A 17659-nucleotide genomic window follows, 5' to 3' on the forward strand; every position below is an offset into this window, starting at 1 on the left:
GAGAGAGAGAGAGAGAGAGAGAGAGAGAGAGAGAGAGCAACTGAGACTGAGACCCTGAACAGTTATTTCAACTTTTCCTAACAGGTTTATAGATTTGGCACTTCGCCTCCTAGGGAACTTGGAAACCATGGAATTTAAAGACCTTCTTCTCCAGATACCCCTCTCTGTTTTGTTTCGGTTTTATAGTTTGTTTTTTGTTTTTATTATTATTTCTTTTTATTATTTAAATTCCCAGCCCATGAAAGTTACTCAAAAGCCTCCAATTCTAGCCTTGCTTGGCAGCCCATGCCTTTAGTCCCAGCACTCAGAGAAGTAGAGACAAGCTGTTCTCTGTGAGTTCTAGGTCAGCCAAGTCTAGGCTATACTGTGAGACCCTGTCCCCAAAAGACGCCCCCTCCCCCAAAAAAAGATAAAAAAAGCCTCAAGTTCTGTTTGCTCACCGCTCACCTCCTTGACTGGACAGAGAGAAGGAAGGGCAGAAGAGTTTTGTTAGCAGAGCAGCAGCTCCCAAAAGTGAGATGGGAGGGAGATGGGTGCTGTGTGAAAGGCTCTTGGGGCCTACCAGGCAGCTGGGTCCCTGAGAGCCTGGCCTTTCTCATCTCTAATCAACACTTCCTTTCTTCCCACAGGGGCTGAGCTGCAGAGTCGAGAGCAGTAAGTCCTCTTTTTTTGTTCCACATATTGCCTCTGTTAATACAGTGAGAGCCTCCGGCTGACTTCCACAGGACAGCCTCCTGTGTGCTGTGCTCTGGATGAGGGTTGTCACTGTCAGCTGCCGTCTTGGTTATAGGCATCTGTGCTCCATGAGGAAAACCTTCATTCATTATGCAAAATGCAGGCAGCACCCCCACCGCCATCTGGGTTTTGGATGTTGTCAGGGGTGGTACCCTAGTTCACCTAACCGTGCCTGTTCCCATTCAGCTTGTCACGGGAGATCAGTGGTGCTGGCTTGGCTTTCGGGGGGGGGGGGGGGTTCTTGTTAGTTAGTTTGTTTGTTTACCTGTTTGATTTTTGTCTGTGAGAAGTTTTTCCCTATGCTGGATATAGAACCCATTGCTTAGACTCAGTTGACAAACTCGCCTCTGAGCCAAGTCCCAGCCCCTGGTTTTGTTTTAAGGCTGAGGCATATACTTCAAGTGTCAGTGCTAATTAGGGGCTATGACGAATACAAATAAGGAAGCTCTCACTGCTGCCCCTCCCTCCTGTGCCTCTATTTCCAGTGGCTGTCTCTTTTCAAAGCCCTTCTCCCCAAACATCCTTTGGTTCTTTGTTTGCAGAGCTTTGTGAGCATCCCAGAACAGCATTAGAAAAGAACAGGCTGGACTAAGAGCTTGCCAAAGCCACAGCTGGAAGGTTGAGAACAGCTGCAGACCTACTCATAGTGGTCTCTGGACCCTCTAAGCAGATCTTAGGGTCTTGTCTGCGGGTCTGATAGCTGTTCTCCTCCACAGGTACTTGCCTGGATTACAGCTGGATCCACCCCAAAAACCTTACGCCATCTTCCCCGAAAAACGTCTATGTCAGTGTGAGCTTTTCCTCTACCCAACATGGAGAATTAGTCCCTGTGTTGCACATTGAGTGGACCCTGCAGACAGATGGTGAGTGGCCACATCAGCCAGCGCCTGGGTTTGCCCTTGGGAGAAGACCACTGTTGACTTCTGTTTGGTGCTGGGAGGCTCCATCTTTTACACAGCGAGAACGTATCCAGTGTTAGATGTGTGCCTACAGAGTGTCTTCTGTTCACACTGTCTTTATTTTTTTATTTTTTAAAGATTTATTTATTCATTATATGGAAAGTACCCTGTATCTGTCTTCAGATACACTAGAGGGCATCAGATCTCATTATGGATGGTTGTGAGCCACCATGTGGTTGCTGGAATTTGTTTGGACTCAGGACCCTCAGAAGAGCAGTCAGTCCTCTTAACCGCTGAGCCATCTCTCCAGCCCCGACTCTGTCTTTATGAAAGACCTTCCCTTGCATCAACTTGTTATTACATGGGAAGGCAAGTGGTTAATTTTATAAATAATTCCAAATATTTGGTAGGAAAGATGGTAGCAGTTTTCCCGCTGCCTTCTCTCTTAGCTTAAGAGCCAGAACTTTTTAAAACATCCTCCAAGCCTCCTCAGGGTGGTTAGCTGCAGAATTTCTGAACACAGCCAGCCCAGACCTGTGAGGGGCAACGGCATGTGCTCTCTGTGGGTCCCTAGCTGGTGCTCTAGATGGCGACTCCAGCCGCCTCTGGGAGGGTGAGCACAGAGCTGCTGTTAGTTAGCACTGTGTCCCATTGCCAGGACTCTAGCCACATGGTTGCAGTCTTGGCCGCTTCCCGCTATAGACTGTCCCTTGTCCCACTAGGAGGTACTTTCTGCAAGGCCTAAGAGGGGGGAAGTGGGGAGTTAGGTAACAGGGCAGATGGGGAAGAGCCACACCCTGGCAGGGGGCTGGTCTGCATCTGTGTTCCCCTTTCCTTCCTGGCCTGCAGCCAGCATCTTGTACCTCGAGGGTGCAGAGCTGTCCATCCTGCAGCTGAACACCAATGAGCAGCTGTGTGTCACGTTCCGGTTTCTGTCCATGCTACAGCATCATCATAAGCGGGTAAGAGAACAGCTTCACTGGACTGTGTTCCTAAGTGACGTCAGTACAGGCTTCCTGTCCCAAAGGCACACCTAACTGAAAAGATGAGTTCAATCAAGATGGTGGCCTGCTATGAGCGATAGTGAGGACAGAGCCCACACACCTGCTTCTTAGTATTCCTCCCACTTGACCGAGGCACTCTATAAGGCTGGCTGTACTGGCTGCGCGCGCGCGCGTGTGTGTGTGTGTGTGTGTGTGTGTGTGTGTGTGTGTGTGTGTGTGTGTGTGCGCGCGCGCGCATGAGCAAACTGCATGGCCATCTACTGGTAGAATTTTTAAACAGACAAAAAGGACAAAGATAGCATGCCAGTAATGTGAGGTTCTGTGGTTTTCCTTTCCTCCTTTTGTTCATTTGCTTGTTTGCTAATTGTGAGGAGGTGTGATATTGGGACTTTGCACACAGTGGATGAGGACCTTGTGTGACCCATCCTCTTGCCTCTCTTCCTCAGTGGCGGTTTTCCTTCAGCCACTTTGTGGTAGATCCTGGCCAGGAGTATGATGTGACTGTTCACCATCTGCCCAAGCCCATCCCTGATGGAGATCCAAACCACAAATCCATAACCGTCCTTGTGCCTGGTAAGTGCCCTTCCAAGCATCCACTTGGTACTGGGCTCTGGGTGAAGAAAGCGCAGGGAGCTCAGACAGCTCTGCTCAGGGGCTGACTCTGTTCCACAGTGGCTGCAGATCCAGGGCCTGGGTGTGCCTCCAGCTGAGGCCAAAGCCTTTATGTCTTGAAGGCAGAGTTTGTCTTCAGTTGTATGGACAAACCCAGAGTATGTTAGCAACTAGAGTCCCTCCCTCTGCAGAAAAGTAGCTTCCATGCCAGGAAAATGGCAGATCCCTGAGGGGTGGTGGCCTACATGCTCAGCCTGGACACTCCCCCCAGCATCCCACCTGCCTTTGACTAGCACCCACCCTACACATCCAACTCTCCTGGCCCATCAGTCAATGCTGTCTGTGATTGCCAACTCACCTCTTAGGAGCCATCAGTTCTTCTGGGTCACTTTCTGTCTCTGCCTGTCCCAGAACCTTGGCCATCGCTGCCATCATTTCTCATTGCACCTAGTATAGGTAGTCAGGAAATTTAGTTTTTTGTTTTATTGGTAGCTGTGGAGAGGGACCTTGGAGCCTAGGCACATACACTGGGAAGTTACCCACATCCCAGCCCAAGAAATGCTTGTTAAAGATGGTAGTGACTCCTCACCCTGAAGCACACACTCGAATGAACACACACATATGTGCTCACCTGCTTCTTTCCCACATGACGTGATACCAGGTGCCATCAGTTTGCTTTCGCTCATCTTCACTGTGAAAGTTTCCTTTATCTACCTGGACTATTTACTGCCTCTGTCTGCTAACCTGGAAGCTTCTAGCCTCAGTACCTTCTAATGTAGGCCTAGAGTATTCTCAGCCTCTGAGACTTACTGCTGAATAAGCTCACCCTTCCTAGTTCTTTCTGAGCTCTGGTTGGCTGGTTCAACTCAGCTGTCCTGGCTCAAACTCCTCTCTGAGCTGATTGATTCAATCTGTCTTCTCTCTCAACCTCTTTTTGCTCTGCTTGGCCTCAAACTAACTCTCTGGCACTCTGCTCTAATCTTCTGTCTTCACCTCTCTGCCGCCTGTCTCTGGACCACTGTCCAGTAGAACTGCCTCTACCCCTTCTCTGCACAGTGTAACCTATTCTGTCAAATCTCTCTGATTCATCTCTTTGTCACTCAATTAGACATTACTTGAAAACATAGGTGCTTCCTTCTACAAACTAACTTTACCTTCATTGTTTGGGATTAAAGGTGTGTGCTAAGGGCTGAGCCACACCACAACCAGAAACAGCTTATTTCAGTAAATAACACAATCTCAGGGTTCACAGTGTGATCAAATATCCTGCAATACTCTTCTATAGAATTAATCTGCAAAAAGCAGTGGTTCCCACTGTATGTGCAGGGCCCAGGACATCACACATGGGAGGGCTCAACGAGTACTTGCTGAAGAACTGCTCTCCCTCCCTCCCTCCCTCCCTCCCTTACCCTGGGGACTTGTTAGAAACACTGATTCCGACTGTTTCTCAGTGGCAAGGTGCCTGTCTGGGTTTGATCCACAGTTCTATAGAAAAGAAAAGAAAAGAAAACAATCGAATGAATGAATAAACGCTGACTCTTGCAGCCTACCCAGGGCTCCTGAGTGAGAACCTAGTAATGAGAGGGAGGCAGGGAGGGGAGTCAGAGAGGCTGTAGTGGGAGGCAGAAGGGCTTCCAAAGTATAAAAGGCAAGGCAGGAGCTACTCTTGTTAAAGATGGCAGTGACTCCTCACACTCTATATATGGAGGAAAACTGGAATAAACCAGGAATTTCTGGTTATGTGAAACAAGCTCTGAACTCTGGAGGAATATGCTTGAGTCAAGAGGGATTCCTAAAAGAAGGGGGTGTGACTGCCAGCCAGGTTGCCCCAATTTGGTGGGATCTTTGGTCTGGGGCTAGGCCTGGATCAGGCTGTGAAGGTGTGTCTTTGAACAGGCTTCCCAGATGCGTAACAGTGCTCCCCACCCCCAGGGTCAGAAATCTGGAAGAACAGGCTGGGAATGGTGCCTCACACCTTTAATCCCAGCACTTGGGAGGCAGAAGCAGGTGGATCCCTGTGAGTTCGAGGTCAGCCTGGTCTATTGTGAGTTCCAGGACAGCCAAGGCTATGTAGAGTGACCCTGTCTCAGAAAACAGAACAAAAGCAGCAAAATCTGTAAGAACAGACTTCCTAAAGGCAGAGACTTACCGACTTCTCTTTTGTTGGGCTTGGCAGACTGTGAGGACGCCAAAATGCGGATGACTACATCATGTGTGAGCTCAGGTAATGGGCTGCCTAGGAGGCCCTGACGTGGCACAGTAACTTGCACTTAACATTAACTTGCATGTAGTAAAATTGGGTGCACAATTGTGTTCTAGCCCGTATGATACACATGCCCATTGAAACACATGTACCCTCCTGACTTCCAACCTGCACTGTACCCTTGGCAGGCAGCCTTTGGGATCCCAACATCACTGTGGAGACCTTGGATACACAGCATCTGCAAGTGCACTTCACCCTGTGGAATGAATCCACCCCCTACCAGATCCTGCTGGAAAGTTTTTCGGACTCAGAGAACCGAAGATGCTTTGATGAAGTTAAACAGTTATCTGCGGTACTTGTATTTCTTATCCCTTCAGACATAGATTAAAATACCTCTCAAATCCTTAACCTTTCTCCAGACTGGTCCTAGATAACCCTGTTGCTAGAGCCCAAACGACTTAGTAGCTGCCTTTCCTTCTCAGGAAATAGGGTGCTCTGATGTCTTTGCAGTTTGTTGAGAATAATAGTTTATGAACGTAGGTAAAATGGTTGAGGAAGCATCAGACTGTAAATCTAAATACAGAAGTCTAAATCTCAAAGTGAAGTTCATACTGAACTGCAAATTGAAAGAAGTAGAATGAAAGTCTCTTGAGAGTCTTCACCCATGTCCCCTCCGGAGGGAGAAGTAGATTTAAGCTAGTCATAAGGTATGTAATTGTTAACTAAAATTTTATTTTATCCCATCAGTCTAGTGGGGATTTGGCTTAATAAGCTCAGTTGATTTGCATTCAATAGATGTAAGTTAAACTTTTTCAGTCCTTAAATAGCATAAATGGTTTAAGTTTATAAAGTTTGCTTATGCCTTTGAAGGCCTTGGGCAAATCATGTCCTAAACTTGAAGTTAAGGGAACTAATTATCAGGGTAGTGGTAGGGGTAAAGTGGCAAGAGTCATTCAGTGGCAAGTTCTAGCACTTGGTTTTCTGAGGCAGAGTTTCCTGATAGTTACATCTCCCCCCCAACCCCCACCCCAGACATGGTTTCTTTGTATAGCCCTGGCTGTCCTGGAACTCTGTAGACCAGAGTGGCCTCGAACTCAGAAATACACCTGCTTCTGCCTCCCAAGTGCTGGAATTAGAGGCGCACCACCGCCTGGCTGATAGTTACATCTTTTGTTGTTACTTCTTATGTTTTGTTACATTTTTGGTTTTATTTTGTTTTTGTTTTTTCCGAGACAGGGTTTCTCTGTGTAGCCTTGGCTGTCCTGGAACTCACTCTGTAGACCAGGCTAGCCTCCAACTCAGAAATCCCCCTGCCTCTACCTCCGAGTGCTGCCCGGCTTGTTTTGTTACTTTTTATGTTTCCCTGATAGTTACCTGTTTTGAGGTCATCTCATCTATTATTGTTTCCTCAGTTGGTAAAGCAGCATATCGCCCCTTGCACTGTCTCACCTAGGTTCTCCTCACCCCATCCAGCCCATGGTCTCTTCACTTCCACAGTCTTGCCTGGTCTTTCTTTATTTGGCTGTGTTTATTCTACTTTCTCAAAAATTATTTGAAATTTAAAAATAAATGAAGGCATTTATTTAAGAAAAATAGATGAGGCCAGGTGAGAACAGAGAGTGTGTTGTATGTCCTGTACCCCTGCTGCATATACATAGGTTGGTGCCCCAGACCCCAGCAGCCAGAGCAAAGAGGGAAATGACCATTACTAAATATGCTTATAAGTTCATCACGGGGTAGTCACTCTGCAGAAATACCAATTGTTCTGGACCAGAAATCAGGAAAACCTTTCTCCCTCTGGCGTTTATAAGGGAGGCACTGGCCCACAAAGGGTCACTTTCCCAGCAGACAACACCAGGCCTTTACTCAGCTAGCTTCTTCCACCCCTCTCTCCAGCCCAGGCAAGAGGAATTCCACCAGCGAACCAATGTCACATTCACTCTAAGCAAGTCTCACTGGTGCTGCCACCACCACCGTGTGCAGGTGAGTTGGAGAGCGGTAGGGTAGCCTTACATTCAGAGGGACAAGGCAGGCAATGGGGAGCTCCAGCCACTGCTGCTACCTCTGGCTCACAATACCTTTCTGCCATTCTCCTGCTGGTCCTCCCAGCCTGATAGGGGCTTTTTTTTTTGGGGGGGGGGGCGTTTGAGACAGGGTTTCTCTGAGTAGCCCTGGCTGTCCTAGAACTCACTCTATAGACCAGGCTGGCCTTGAACTCAGAAATCCGCCTGCCTCTGCCTCCCAAGTGCTGGGATTAAAGGCGTGTGCCACCACCGCCCGGCCTTGGTAGGGGCTTTACCCTTTTGTATGGATAAGAGACCTTATTTAAAAATAAGGAGGGTAGACAGGCTGAGATAGTCCTACTGTATTTCCCGGGCTGGCCTGAGGAGACCATCTTGGCTTGCCAGCAACTTGTATATAAGTGCATACCACCACATGCTGTTTAACAGTCGTGTGGCGATCTGAGCCTGGCCACTCAAGAGTCTGTCACTCACAGATTGCTTCTTTTGCCATGAGGGTATGGGTTGGCATCGTCTTCACCCTTCTGCTCCCCCAGGTCCAGCCCTACTTCAACAGCTGCCTAAATGACTGCTTGAGACACTCTGTGACTGTGCCCTGCCTAGTAATCTCAAAGGCCCCAGGTAGGAAAGGAAGAGTCCGTCCTTGGTGTGTGTGTGGTCAGACACTGTCCACTGGAGAGGAGTCCTGACTGTGGGGAGAGGGAAGATTAGCTTAGAGCTGCTGGTGTTCATGGTGGAATACAGATGCCACCCCTAAGTTGGCCTCCTCAATGCCTTTCACTAGTTCTGCACCCGTAGGCAGAGGACTTAATCTTATCAACTGTTTCCTTGACTAAAAAATGAGATAGCTATTCTCAGAGAGTTAGAACTATGTACCATGGAAGTACTTTAACATGCCAAGTTCAAATATGAGAAAATTGAGGCAAGATATTAATTTGCCCATGTTCACATACCAAAGCCATAACCCCAGGTTCCTACTTGAGCTTGTAGGGGTTGGCAGCCACATGTCCCTGCTCTCTGCTTCTGCCACATGCAGATCAGACAGGGGCCAGTGTGACACTGTAGTGGAAGGAGCCCTGGCCCCCTTGGGAAGAGTGGAGTTTCTTAGAGCTTCAGCTGAAGGAGCTCCATGTGTAGCTATACCTGTGTGCAGTTAAGGTTGTCATTGGTATCTAATGGGTTGAGGTCATCAGTGGGCATCACTGGTAGGTTAAGGCCATTGCTGGGCATTTGTGACTGCTTTAGATGATTGCTAATCATTAAGACTAACCCTGTCCCTGTTTCCTTTTGTTCTATTACAGTTCATGAGGCAGGTAAGTCCTTCCTTCAGTCAGGGTCATTCCCAAGGGGCCACATGAGGTCCCAGCTGACCCCTGGGCCAGTCCCGAAGGCATGCTGCAGCCTCAGCTAGCCTCAGCTAGCCAGAGGGTGAAATCATCAGTGTGGTCTGGTACAGGCCGTAGCTGGCAGCGCCTGGGCTGGGGGGGGGTGTGGGTCCCTGCCTAGACTCACTCTGTTCTGTTAGTTGCAGACTACATTCCCCTCTGGGTGTATGGCCTCATCACACTCATAGCTATTCTGCTGGTGGGATCTGTCATCTTGCTGATCATCTGCATGACCTGGAGGCTTTCTGGTAAGGAGTACGCTGTGGCTTCCCTGTTTCCTGGAATTAAAGGCTAGCTCCATGCAGGACCTTTTGGAGTGTCAGGCTTCTCTCTGGCAAAATGGCAGTTATAATGATATGTGCATCGTGAGGCCGAAGTGAGGATTAAAGAAAGTAATGAAGGAGAATTCTTTCCTCAGAACCAGGCACATGGTGTTGCTCAAGGCTGTTCACCACAGTGATTTTTTTTTGTTAATGTTTCTAAAGTCAGCAGGTTGGAAGGACCTAGTGTGGAATTTCCCTGCACCAAGCCGTGCTGCTGTAGACAGCAGCCTACACAACTTCATCCCCAAGTCCCCAGCCTTTGCCTCTGAGGTCAGAGAGGAGTCGATGGGACAGCAGGGTGTGGCTGAAAAGACTCTGACCCTGAACTCACTCAGGAAGACCCTCACTCTTCCCCAGCTTCATAGTCACAGGATGCCTAACCTTAGACTGCATTTCCTTGTCTATAAAATAGGAGGCTAAGGCCTCCGAGAGCCTAGAGGGACTGTGTTCATTCCCTGCCTACTCTCCACTGGCTGAGTTTTAACAGGCAGAAGGTGTGTTGACTAGACTTTCCCTGTCCTAGGATAGAATGTATCTTTGGTCATCTGGGAAGCCTGCTTCTCCACTTGCTGATGTTCACCCAGACCATGGTTTATCTTGAGTTGTGGAGAGGGTCATGACATTTCATGCTGATGCTGAAACATGTCCAGCCGCTATTACATTTTCTTCTTCCCCGAGTGTCCCCACCACAGGGAAGAAAAAAGGAGGAGAAAACTCACTCACTAGTCATTAGAGTATCTGTGACAGTTCTGGGCAAAGGCCCAAAGAATGGGGACAGAAATTAAGATTCTAACTCTCTCCTTTAGGACCTGAGGTAACTCAGGGGTAGAGCACTTGCCCAATATGTCCAAGGCCCTGGTTTCCCTCCCTGACCACAAAGAAATAATCACATGTCCAAGGAGAACAATTACTTAAGAGTGTAGTTCCCGTTCTTTACCTCAAAGACACCAGGAGGAAATGTCGAAAGGGTCATGGGGGCTGCTTCTGTCAGGCAGTGTTGTAAGGTGTCTGCTTCCCGCGTGGACTGCCCTTCTCTCCAGTGGAGTCCGCTCACAGAGGCTTGAGCAGCAGAACTGCAGAAAGGGGCCAGGGAGTCCACCCCAGCTCAGGTCTGTGGCTCTCAGCTTGGACAGTGCTACAGAATAATCCAGACCCCAGCTGACTGAAGGGCAGCACTTCCCACATAACCTTGAGAATGTCCCTCCATAGCAGCACTCCTCAGAAACAATGAAGTGTCAGAGGCATTAGTCCCTGTTTACCCAGCTGACCCAGGGCTCACACCTACATACCCATATGACTTGGTCTCTGCAGAAGCCCAGAAATGTCTAGTGGTCACTGGCTGGGGCCTGCTCCCCTTGTTCATCTGTGTCTTTAAGCAGCCTTCCATCAGACACCTGTGAGCCAGTCAGTCTTTGTTTCTCTTTGGAATAAGCCACTCGATAGATTTCTTTTCCTTGCAGGAGCTGATCAAGAGAAACATGGTGATGACTCCAAAATCAATGGTCAGTAGTGCATGCTCTGTGGGCTCTGCCTGCTTTCTGAAGCCTGCTGGGTTCCTGGGGGAGATGGATCTATTGTGTCTCTGGTCAGACTCCTGAGTCCTTTCAGAAGGCCCCACCCCTACTTAGGTCTTATATCTCCACCTCATGCAGAGAGGGCTATTGGATGCTCCAAACACTGGGTCTGGAGTTCCTTTTTTAGTTGTTTAGACAAAGAAGAGAAGGTGAACATTTCTTGAAGAGAATGGGTGTTTATTGTCTGTGAGCACTGTACCTTTAATTCTTCTTATTTATTTTGATTTGGGGGCCTCATTATGCAGCCTTGGCTGGCCTGCAATTTTCTGTGTAGATCAGGCATAGAGATATTCCTGCCTCTGCCTCCCAAGTGCTGGGATTAAAGGGATTAAAGTGCACCACTATGTCTGGCTTCTTTTCATTTAAAATGATGAAAGTATCAGCCAGTGACCAGCTGGCGCTGTGTGGAGGGAATTGTGGTGGTGGTGCAGAAGGGAGAGAGATTGGTTCCTGTTCACACAGGGCCCTCACTGCTTCCCCACATAGCACAAGGCAATGTAACAGCATCTGGTCTACCAGAAGGCTGTTTGCTGAAGATAGAAAGCCAGACTCTGCCTTTGATGCAGATAGTTCATAGGCTGACTCTAGAGCAGTGGTTCTCAACGTTCCTAATGCTGCAACCCTTTAATAAGGTTCCTCATAGTGTGGTGACCCCAGACATAAAATTATGTTTGTTGCTACTTCATAATTATAACTTTGTTACTGTTATGTAGCCTTTGTACTGTTATTCATGACATAAATATATGATATGCAGGCTATCTGATACATGATCCTGTGAAAGGGTCGTTCAATCCCCAAAGAGTTAAGAACCTCTACTCTAGAGGGCGATGCCCAGGTTCAGTCCCGGGCATGAGAAGCAGCACATGTTTCTTTGTCTCTTACAGGCATCTTGCCGGTAGCAGACCTGACTCCCCCACCCCTGAAGCCCAGGAAGGTCTGGATCGTCTACTCTGCTGACCACCCCCTCTATGTGGAAGTGGTCCTAAAGTTCGCCCAGTTCCTGATCACTGCCTGTGGCACTGAAGTAGCCCTTGACCTCCTGGAAGAGCAGGTTATCTCTGAGGTGGGGGCCATGACCTGGGTGAGCCGACAGAAGCAGGAAATGGTGGAGAGCAACTCCAAAATCATCATCCTGTGTTCCCGAGGCACCCAGGCAAAGTGGAAAGCCATTTTGGGTTGGGTTGAGCCTGCTGTCCAGCTGCGGTGTGACCACTGTAAGCCTGCTGGAGACCTTTTCACAGCAGCCATGAACATGATCCTGCCAGACTTCAAGAGGCCAGCCTGCTTCGGCACCTATATTGTTTGCTACTTCAGTGGCATCTGTAGCGAGAGGGATGTCCCCGATCTCTTCAACATCACCTCCAGGTACCCACTCATGGACAAATTTGAGGAGGTTTATTTCCGGATCCAGGACCTGGAGATGTTTGAACCTGGCAGGATGCATCATGTCAAAGAGCTCACGGGGGAAAATTACCTGCAAAGCCCTAGTGGCCGGCAGCTCAAGGAGGCTGTGGTTAGGTTCCAGGAGTGGCAAACCCGGTGCCCCGACTGGTTTGAGCGTGAGAACCTCTGCTTAGCCGATGACCAAGATCTCCCATCCCTGGATGAAGAAGTGTTTGAAGACCCACTGCTGCCACCAGGGGGAAGAATTGTCAAACAGCAGCCCCTGGTACGGGAGCTCACTTCTGAAGGCTGCCTTGTGGTAGATGTCTGTGTCCGTGAGGAAGAAAGTGGAATGGCAAAGCTGGACCCACAGCTGTGGCCACACAGAGAGCTAGCGGCTCAGACCCTCCAAACCACAGTGCTGCCAGCAGAACAGGTCCCTGCAGCTCATGTGATGGAGCCCCTCCATCTTCCAGCCAACAGTGGAGCAGCTACCCAGCTGATGATTGCAGGGGACAGCGAGGCTTGCCCGCTGCTGGGGGTCCAGAGGAACAGCATCCTTTGCCTCCCCGTGGACTCCGATGACTTGCCTCTCTGTAGCACTCCAGTGATGTCACCTGACCACTTCCCAGGCGATGCAAGAGAGCAGCTAGAAAGCCTAATGCTCTCGGTGCTGCAGCAGAGTCTGAGTAGACAGCCCCAGGAGAGCTGGCCGAGGCCCGAGGTGCTCCTCAAGGACTGCACACCCTCTGAGGAGGAGCAGCGGCAGTCGGTGCAGTCAGACCAGGGCTACATCTCCAGAAGCTCCCCGCAGCCCTCCGACTGGCTAGCAGAGGAGGAAGAGCTGGGACTGGGTGAGCCAGTTGAATCCCTCTCTCCGGAGGAACTCCAGAGCCTGAGGAGCCTCCAGAGGCAGCTTTTTTTCTGGGAGCTTGAGAAGAACCCTGGCTGGAACAGCTTGGAGCCACAGAGACCCGCCACAGAAGAGCAGGCTCCCTCCTAGGCCTCCTGATCCTGCTATTAAGGGGGATGTTGTACTCTGTGTGTGTGTGTGTGTGTGTGTGTGTGAAGTGCCTGACTTGGGATGTGGACATCCGTCTGGCATAGTGTTGTATAGCTGAAGTCCCAGCACTTGGGGACTGAGCCTTGATGAACTCCTGAACCCAGGGATTCAGGGCCAGTGTGAAAACATAGCAAGACCTCAGAAATAAATGCAGACATCTTGGTTCTGATCCCTAGACACCCCCCTTTACCTGATATGAACATCTGGTCATCGATGCACAAGAATCCACAGCCCGTTCCCAGAGCTCATAGCCAAGTGTGCCACATTCCTTGAACATTTATTCTGGACCCCCTAGCCAGGCATTTGGAAATCAAAAACAAGTTACTAAGAAGCTTACAATTCAGTACGAATGTAAAGTTAGCCAGGATGAATAGAGAGCTTCTCTTGGCTGCAGAAGAACCCCCAAGAGCCTGGGGTGGGGTCTGGGCTAGAGGGGCTGCTTTCCTGGGAGGGGAGCAGCCTGTGGATTGAGTATTAAAAAGGAGCTAGAGCTCAGGGTGGAGAGAGCTCTGTGGGGCTAGGGTGGGAGCAGCTGGGGACTCCTTTCATGAGTGGATCTGTTGCCCTGTGGGGGAGGAAACTGCATGCCAGATATACCGAGAAGTCTTCTCAGAGCAGTTTTTTAGAAAGAGTCAGTATAGAAATGGGTGATGCAAAACTTGAGAAGCAGGAAGAGGCGTGTGAAATCCTGTGCTCGAGTGCTGGCTGCCAGTCCGTGGGAGGGCTGTATCATATGATTCTTCATGGGCTGCAGCCACCAGATCCCAGGAGCTTGGGAGTCTGAGATCCCTCAGCTCTACCTCAGGATACAGAGATACAGTGATGGAGTTAAGAAAGATGTGAGGGCAATGGGAATGGGGGCATGGCATGACAGTGGAGAACATGCTGGGTCCTCCCAGGTCAGAGGAAAGTATGTCACTTTATAAGGGATGAGGAGAGGTTGTTTAAGGTAGCTCCTGGGGCGCCCTCTTGGGGCAGACAGCAGCCTTGCGGCTTAGGTTCTAGTGAATGCACAGGTCTGTATGCCCTGGCTGCCCACTGCCAATTATCTATACTTCAGTGAGAAAAGGACCATGAAATGCTGTGGGAAGCGTGAACTCAGTAATTGTGTGTGTGCATATGTGTGTGCAGTAATGAAGACTTAATAAAGTTGCTATATTGGTAAGAATTCACAGTTGTTATTGAATCACCTCTTACTCAAGAAGTTCCTACAGACAAATCTTGCCTAGCATTAGCAAGCCCTTGCAGTTCCAAGTCTCAGACAGTGTGTGGCCTATATTCAACCCTGCAGCAGCCAAGTGAGAGAGAGAGAGCCCCTCCCACCCATTAGCCTTCTCCAGCTCTGTTTCTTCAGAAATCCAGGCAGCAAGGGTCTAGATGCCAGTCAACCTTATAGCATCCGCCGCCCCAGCTTCAAATATGAACTTAAATGTAAGTTCTCTGATTAGCAAACCAGCCCCACGGTGTCCAGCCTCACTCAGGGCTCACAGCCCCACATCAGCCCAGAACTGCTCCCCACGGTATCCAGCCTCACTCAGGGCTCACAGCCCCACATCAGCACAGAACTGCTCCCCTCGGTGTCCAGCCTCACTCAGGGCTCACATCCCCACATCTGCCCAGAACTGCTCCCCACGGTGTCTAGCCTCACTCACTCAGGGCACACAGCCCCACATCTGCCCAGAACTGCTCCCCACGGTGTCCAACCTCACTCGGAGCTCACAACCCTCAGCTTCTGGCTGCTGCCATTAGACCATATCAGTACATTGGTTCTTCTGCATGATTTCTTTCTCCTGAGATCTTATAGAGACATCCATGTAGTATAAAGTTCACAATTGTCCCTCTGCAGCTGAGTGACTTGGCATAGTCAGAGTTCAGTGACAAACAGTGTGATCAGCTTTAGAACACTTCCGTACCTCAGAAGCCTGGTCTCACTCCTCCCCTACCTCCTCAGCCCCAGGCAGTACCAGGTCTGCTTCCTCCCACTCTCTACACATGTTGGTCCTAAATTTCCCGTATCATAGGATCAGAATTCTCAGGGGCTTCTTGGCTATATCATTTCTTCATGCCCATCCCTCCTTAGAGGTCTTTGTTCATCATGAATGTTAGAAATTCTAGAAACTGGTATCTGCTGTCAGACAAACGCCAAGATCATCAAGAACATTAAAACCACTCCTTTCTGCTTGTATTATTCTAAACCATGCTTAATGAAACTGTTTTGGCCTGGCATGGTGGCAAATTTGAGTCTCAACAGAAGTTCCAAGCCAACCTTGGTTATAATAAGACCCTGTCTCAAGACAGGAAAGAAATTTAAAAAGGAGTTTCCACAGGTAAAGAAGCTTGCTGCTCAGGCTTGCTATCCTGAGTTCAGTCCCCAGGGCCTGCTTGGAAGGAGACCCTGTGTGATCACAGCAAAGATTTCACAATGTGTACATACACACACGACATGTGAGTATGTAGGCACATATGCCAGTAACTAGGAATAAGTGGACCCTTGCTTGGGTGGCTAGGTGTGGCTGCCTCAGAAAAAAACAGAAAAAGATGGCTGAAGAGCACTTGCTGCTGCTTCAGAGGACCCAGGCTCAATATTCCACACCTACATGGCAACTCACAACTACCTATAACTCCAGTTTCAGGGGACCCAGTGTGCTCTTTTGATCTCTTCAGGCACTAGGCACACACACAGTGCACATCTTTTTTTTTTTCCCTTTCTCCCTCTTGCTCCAGGCCCCCTCTCTCTGGCCCCCTGTTCACTCTGGCCCATAGTTTTTTTTTTTTGTTGTTGTTGTTGTTGTTGTTGTTGTTGTTTGTTTGTTTCTCATTATGGATGGTTGTGAGCCACCATGTGGTTGCTGGAAATTGAACTCATGACCTCCGGAAGAGCAGTCAGTGCTCTTAACCACTGAGCCATTTCTCCAGACTGTCTTTTAAGATTTTATTTGCAAGGAAGCCCCCCACCAACAGAAGCTGTCACCACCATGTTCTGCTTTTCTTGGCTCTTTGCCTATCTCCTAGAAAGTAGCAGAGGGAGGCTTAGCGAGTAGAACACATCAGCCAGCATGTGACCAGAATGGGCATGGGACATGTATCCTTGACAGGCACTTCACTGCATCTCCAGGCAAGCTCCTGACTTCTTTTTCTGGTTTTGAGCCTAATCAAGAAATGAGGTGGGGAATTTGGGGGACGATGAACAAGGAAGGAGTAAGGGACAATTAGAGGTGACCTAGGCATCACTTGATATAGTGTTTCAGTCCAGATCTAGTTTCTTGGCACTGCTTGGGAAGGCCCACACTCAAGTTCCTTAGCCACGTCTCCAGCTGCATCGGAGCTGACATCTGTGATGGGAGATGAAGATGGGTTCGGTTAGTTTTTACTTACCTATAAAAATAAAACAGGTAAGAACTGCAGTTCAGTGATAGATGGCTCGCTCAGCCTGAGACCCTGGGTTACGTCCCCAGTCCCGGAAGTAAGACAAGAAAACATAAAAATAAAGTAGGGACCAAGGAGGGGGATGGTGTCCTGGGGATGTAGTGGACAGTTAGATGCCGGAGTATTTAGACTCCCACTCTAAGTAAGTGGAAGAACAGGCTTTGCCCTACCCCAGCACCTCCGGAGGAAACCTGCTCACCAAAGGCCACCAGACGACACCGTGGGCTCCGGCCTGTGAAAGAGAGCAACAACCCGAGAGCTCTCTGTTAGCCGATAAGTTCCTTACAAAGAGCATCCCGGCCCAGAAGCTGAGCAGCTTTAGAGCGACAACTTTCCTAGGCTCCAGGTTGCTCTCTCTAAGCATTAGCTCCTACCTCATAGCTTATCTGTAGGGGACCGGTGAAGTTCACATGAGAGGAACTGACATCTCCACCCCAGGAAGCGCTAGAAACATGTTCACCACAGCCGGGCCCCTCTGTGGCTTCCCCACCACATTGCTGCCTCTCCCCAGAAGCTCAGCGGCTCCCTTCCTCAGTCTGAGCCTCTGACCTGGTTCTGGGCTTGAGCAGCTTGTGTATCCTCAGGCATTGCTCAGCCTCTTCTCCTGCTGCTTCCTGCCCTCTCCCTCTAGTGTTTGCTTTCCGAGATTATCAAAGCTAACTTTGCCCAGGATTGGCTCACACCAAGTGAATATATCATTGTGGGAAAGTGGCCACAGGGCAGAACACTAGAGCTTGTTATGTTATAGGATTCTGTTACAGAGGCTAACACAGGAGCTGGCAGGGAAGCATGCTCCTGGCTGTCCACGTTATCTCATACCCAAGTGGCTCCCAGGGCCCTGTATTTGTTCCTGCTCTTTCTCCAGCTATCTATATCGTGGCCTCTGCTGGCACCAGGTCTCCACTCCAGCCCTTCCCATTTTGGACAATGAAGGTGGGTGGTCATTGCATGGAGACAGCCTTTGTCTATTATTGGACCTTGACATCCTCTCTGTCCTTGCTTATGGATGAGTAAAGGTCTTGTCCAGCCTG

The 17659-nt window shown here is 49.3% G+C and overlaps 1 protein-coding gene across 2 annotated transcripts in view; it reads left to right on the forward strand.

Moving 5' to 3' along the window:
- The window catches only part of Il17ra (interleukin 17 receptor A), a 23993-nt gene extending 9623 nt beyond the window's left edge, over positions 1 to 14370 (forward strand). For both annotated transcript variants that reach the window (XM_031383221.1, XM_031383222.1), the window contains exons 2-13: positions 630 to 654; positions 1452 to 1598; positions 2484 to 2596; positions 3085 to 3211; positions 5427 to 5474; positions 5642 to 5805; positions 7350 to 7436; positions 8011 to 8095; positions 8776 to 8787; positions 9000 to 9107; positions 10643 to 10684; positions 11641 to 14370. In XM_031383221.1, the coding sequence (XP_031239081.1) occupies positions 630 to 654; positions 1452 to 1598; positions 2484 to 2596; positions 3085 to 3211; positions 5427 to 5474; positions 5642 to 5805; positions 7350 to 7436; positions 8011 to 8095; positions 8776 to 8787; positions 9000 to 9107; positions 10643 to 10684; positions 11641 to 13142 (2460 nt within the window). In that variant the 3' untranslated portion in view covers positions 13143 to 14370. The remainder of the gene's footprint in view (positions 1 to 629; positions 655 to 1451; positions 1599 to 2483; positions 2597 to 3084; positions 3212 to 5426; positions 5475 to 5641; positions 5806 to 7349; positions 7437 to 8010; positions 8096 to 8775; positions 8788 to 8999; positions 9108 to 10642; positions 10685 to 11640) is intronic.
- Positions 14371 to 17659: the final 3289 nt, after the last annotated feature.

This window comes from Mastomys coucha, unplaced genomic scaffold (genome assembly GCF_008632895.1).
Source record: "Mastomys coucha isolate ucsf_1 unplaced genomic scaffold, UCSF_Mcou_1 pScaffold20, whole genome shotgun sequence".
NCBI classification, from domain to species: Eukaryota; Metazoa; Chordata; class Mammalia; order Rodentia; family Muridae; genus Mastomys; species Mastomys coucha.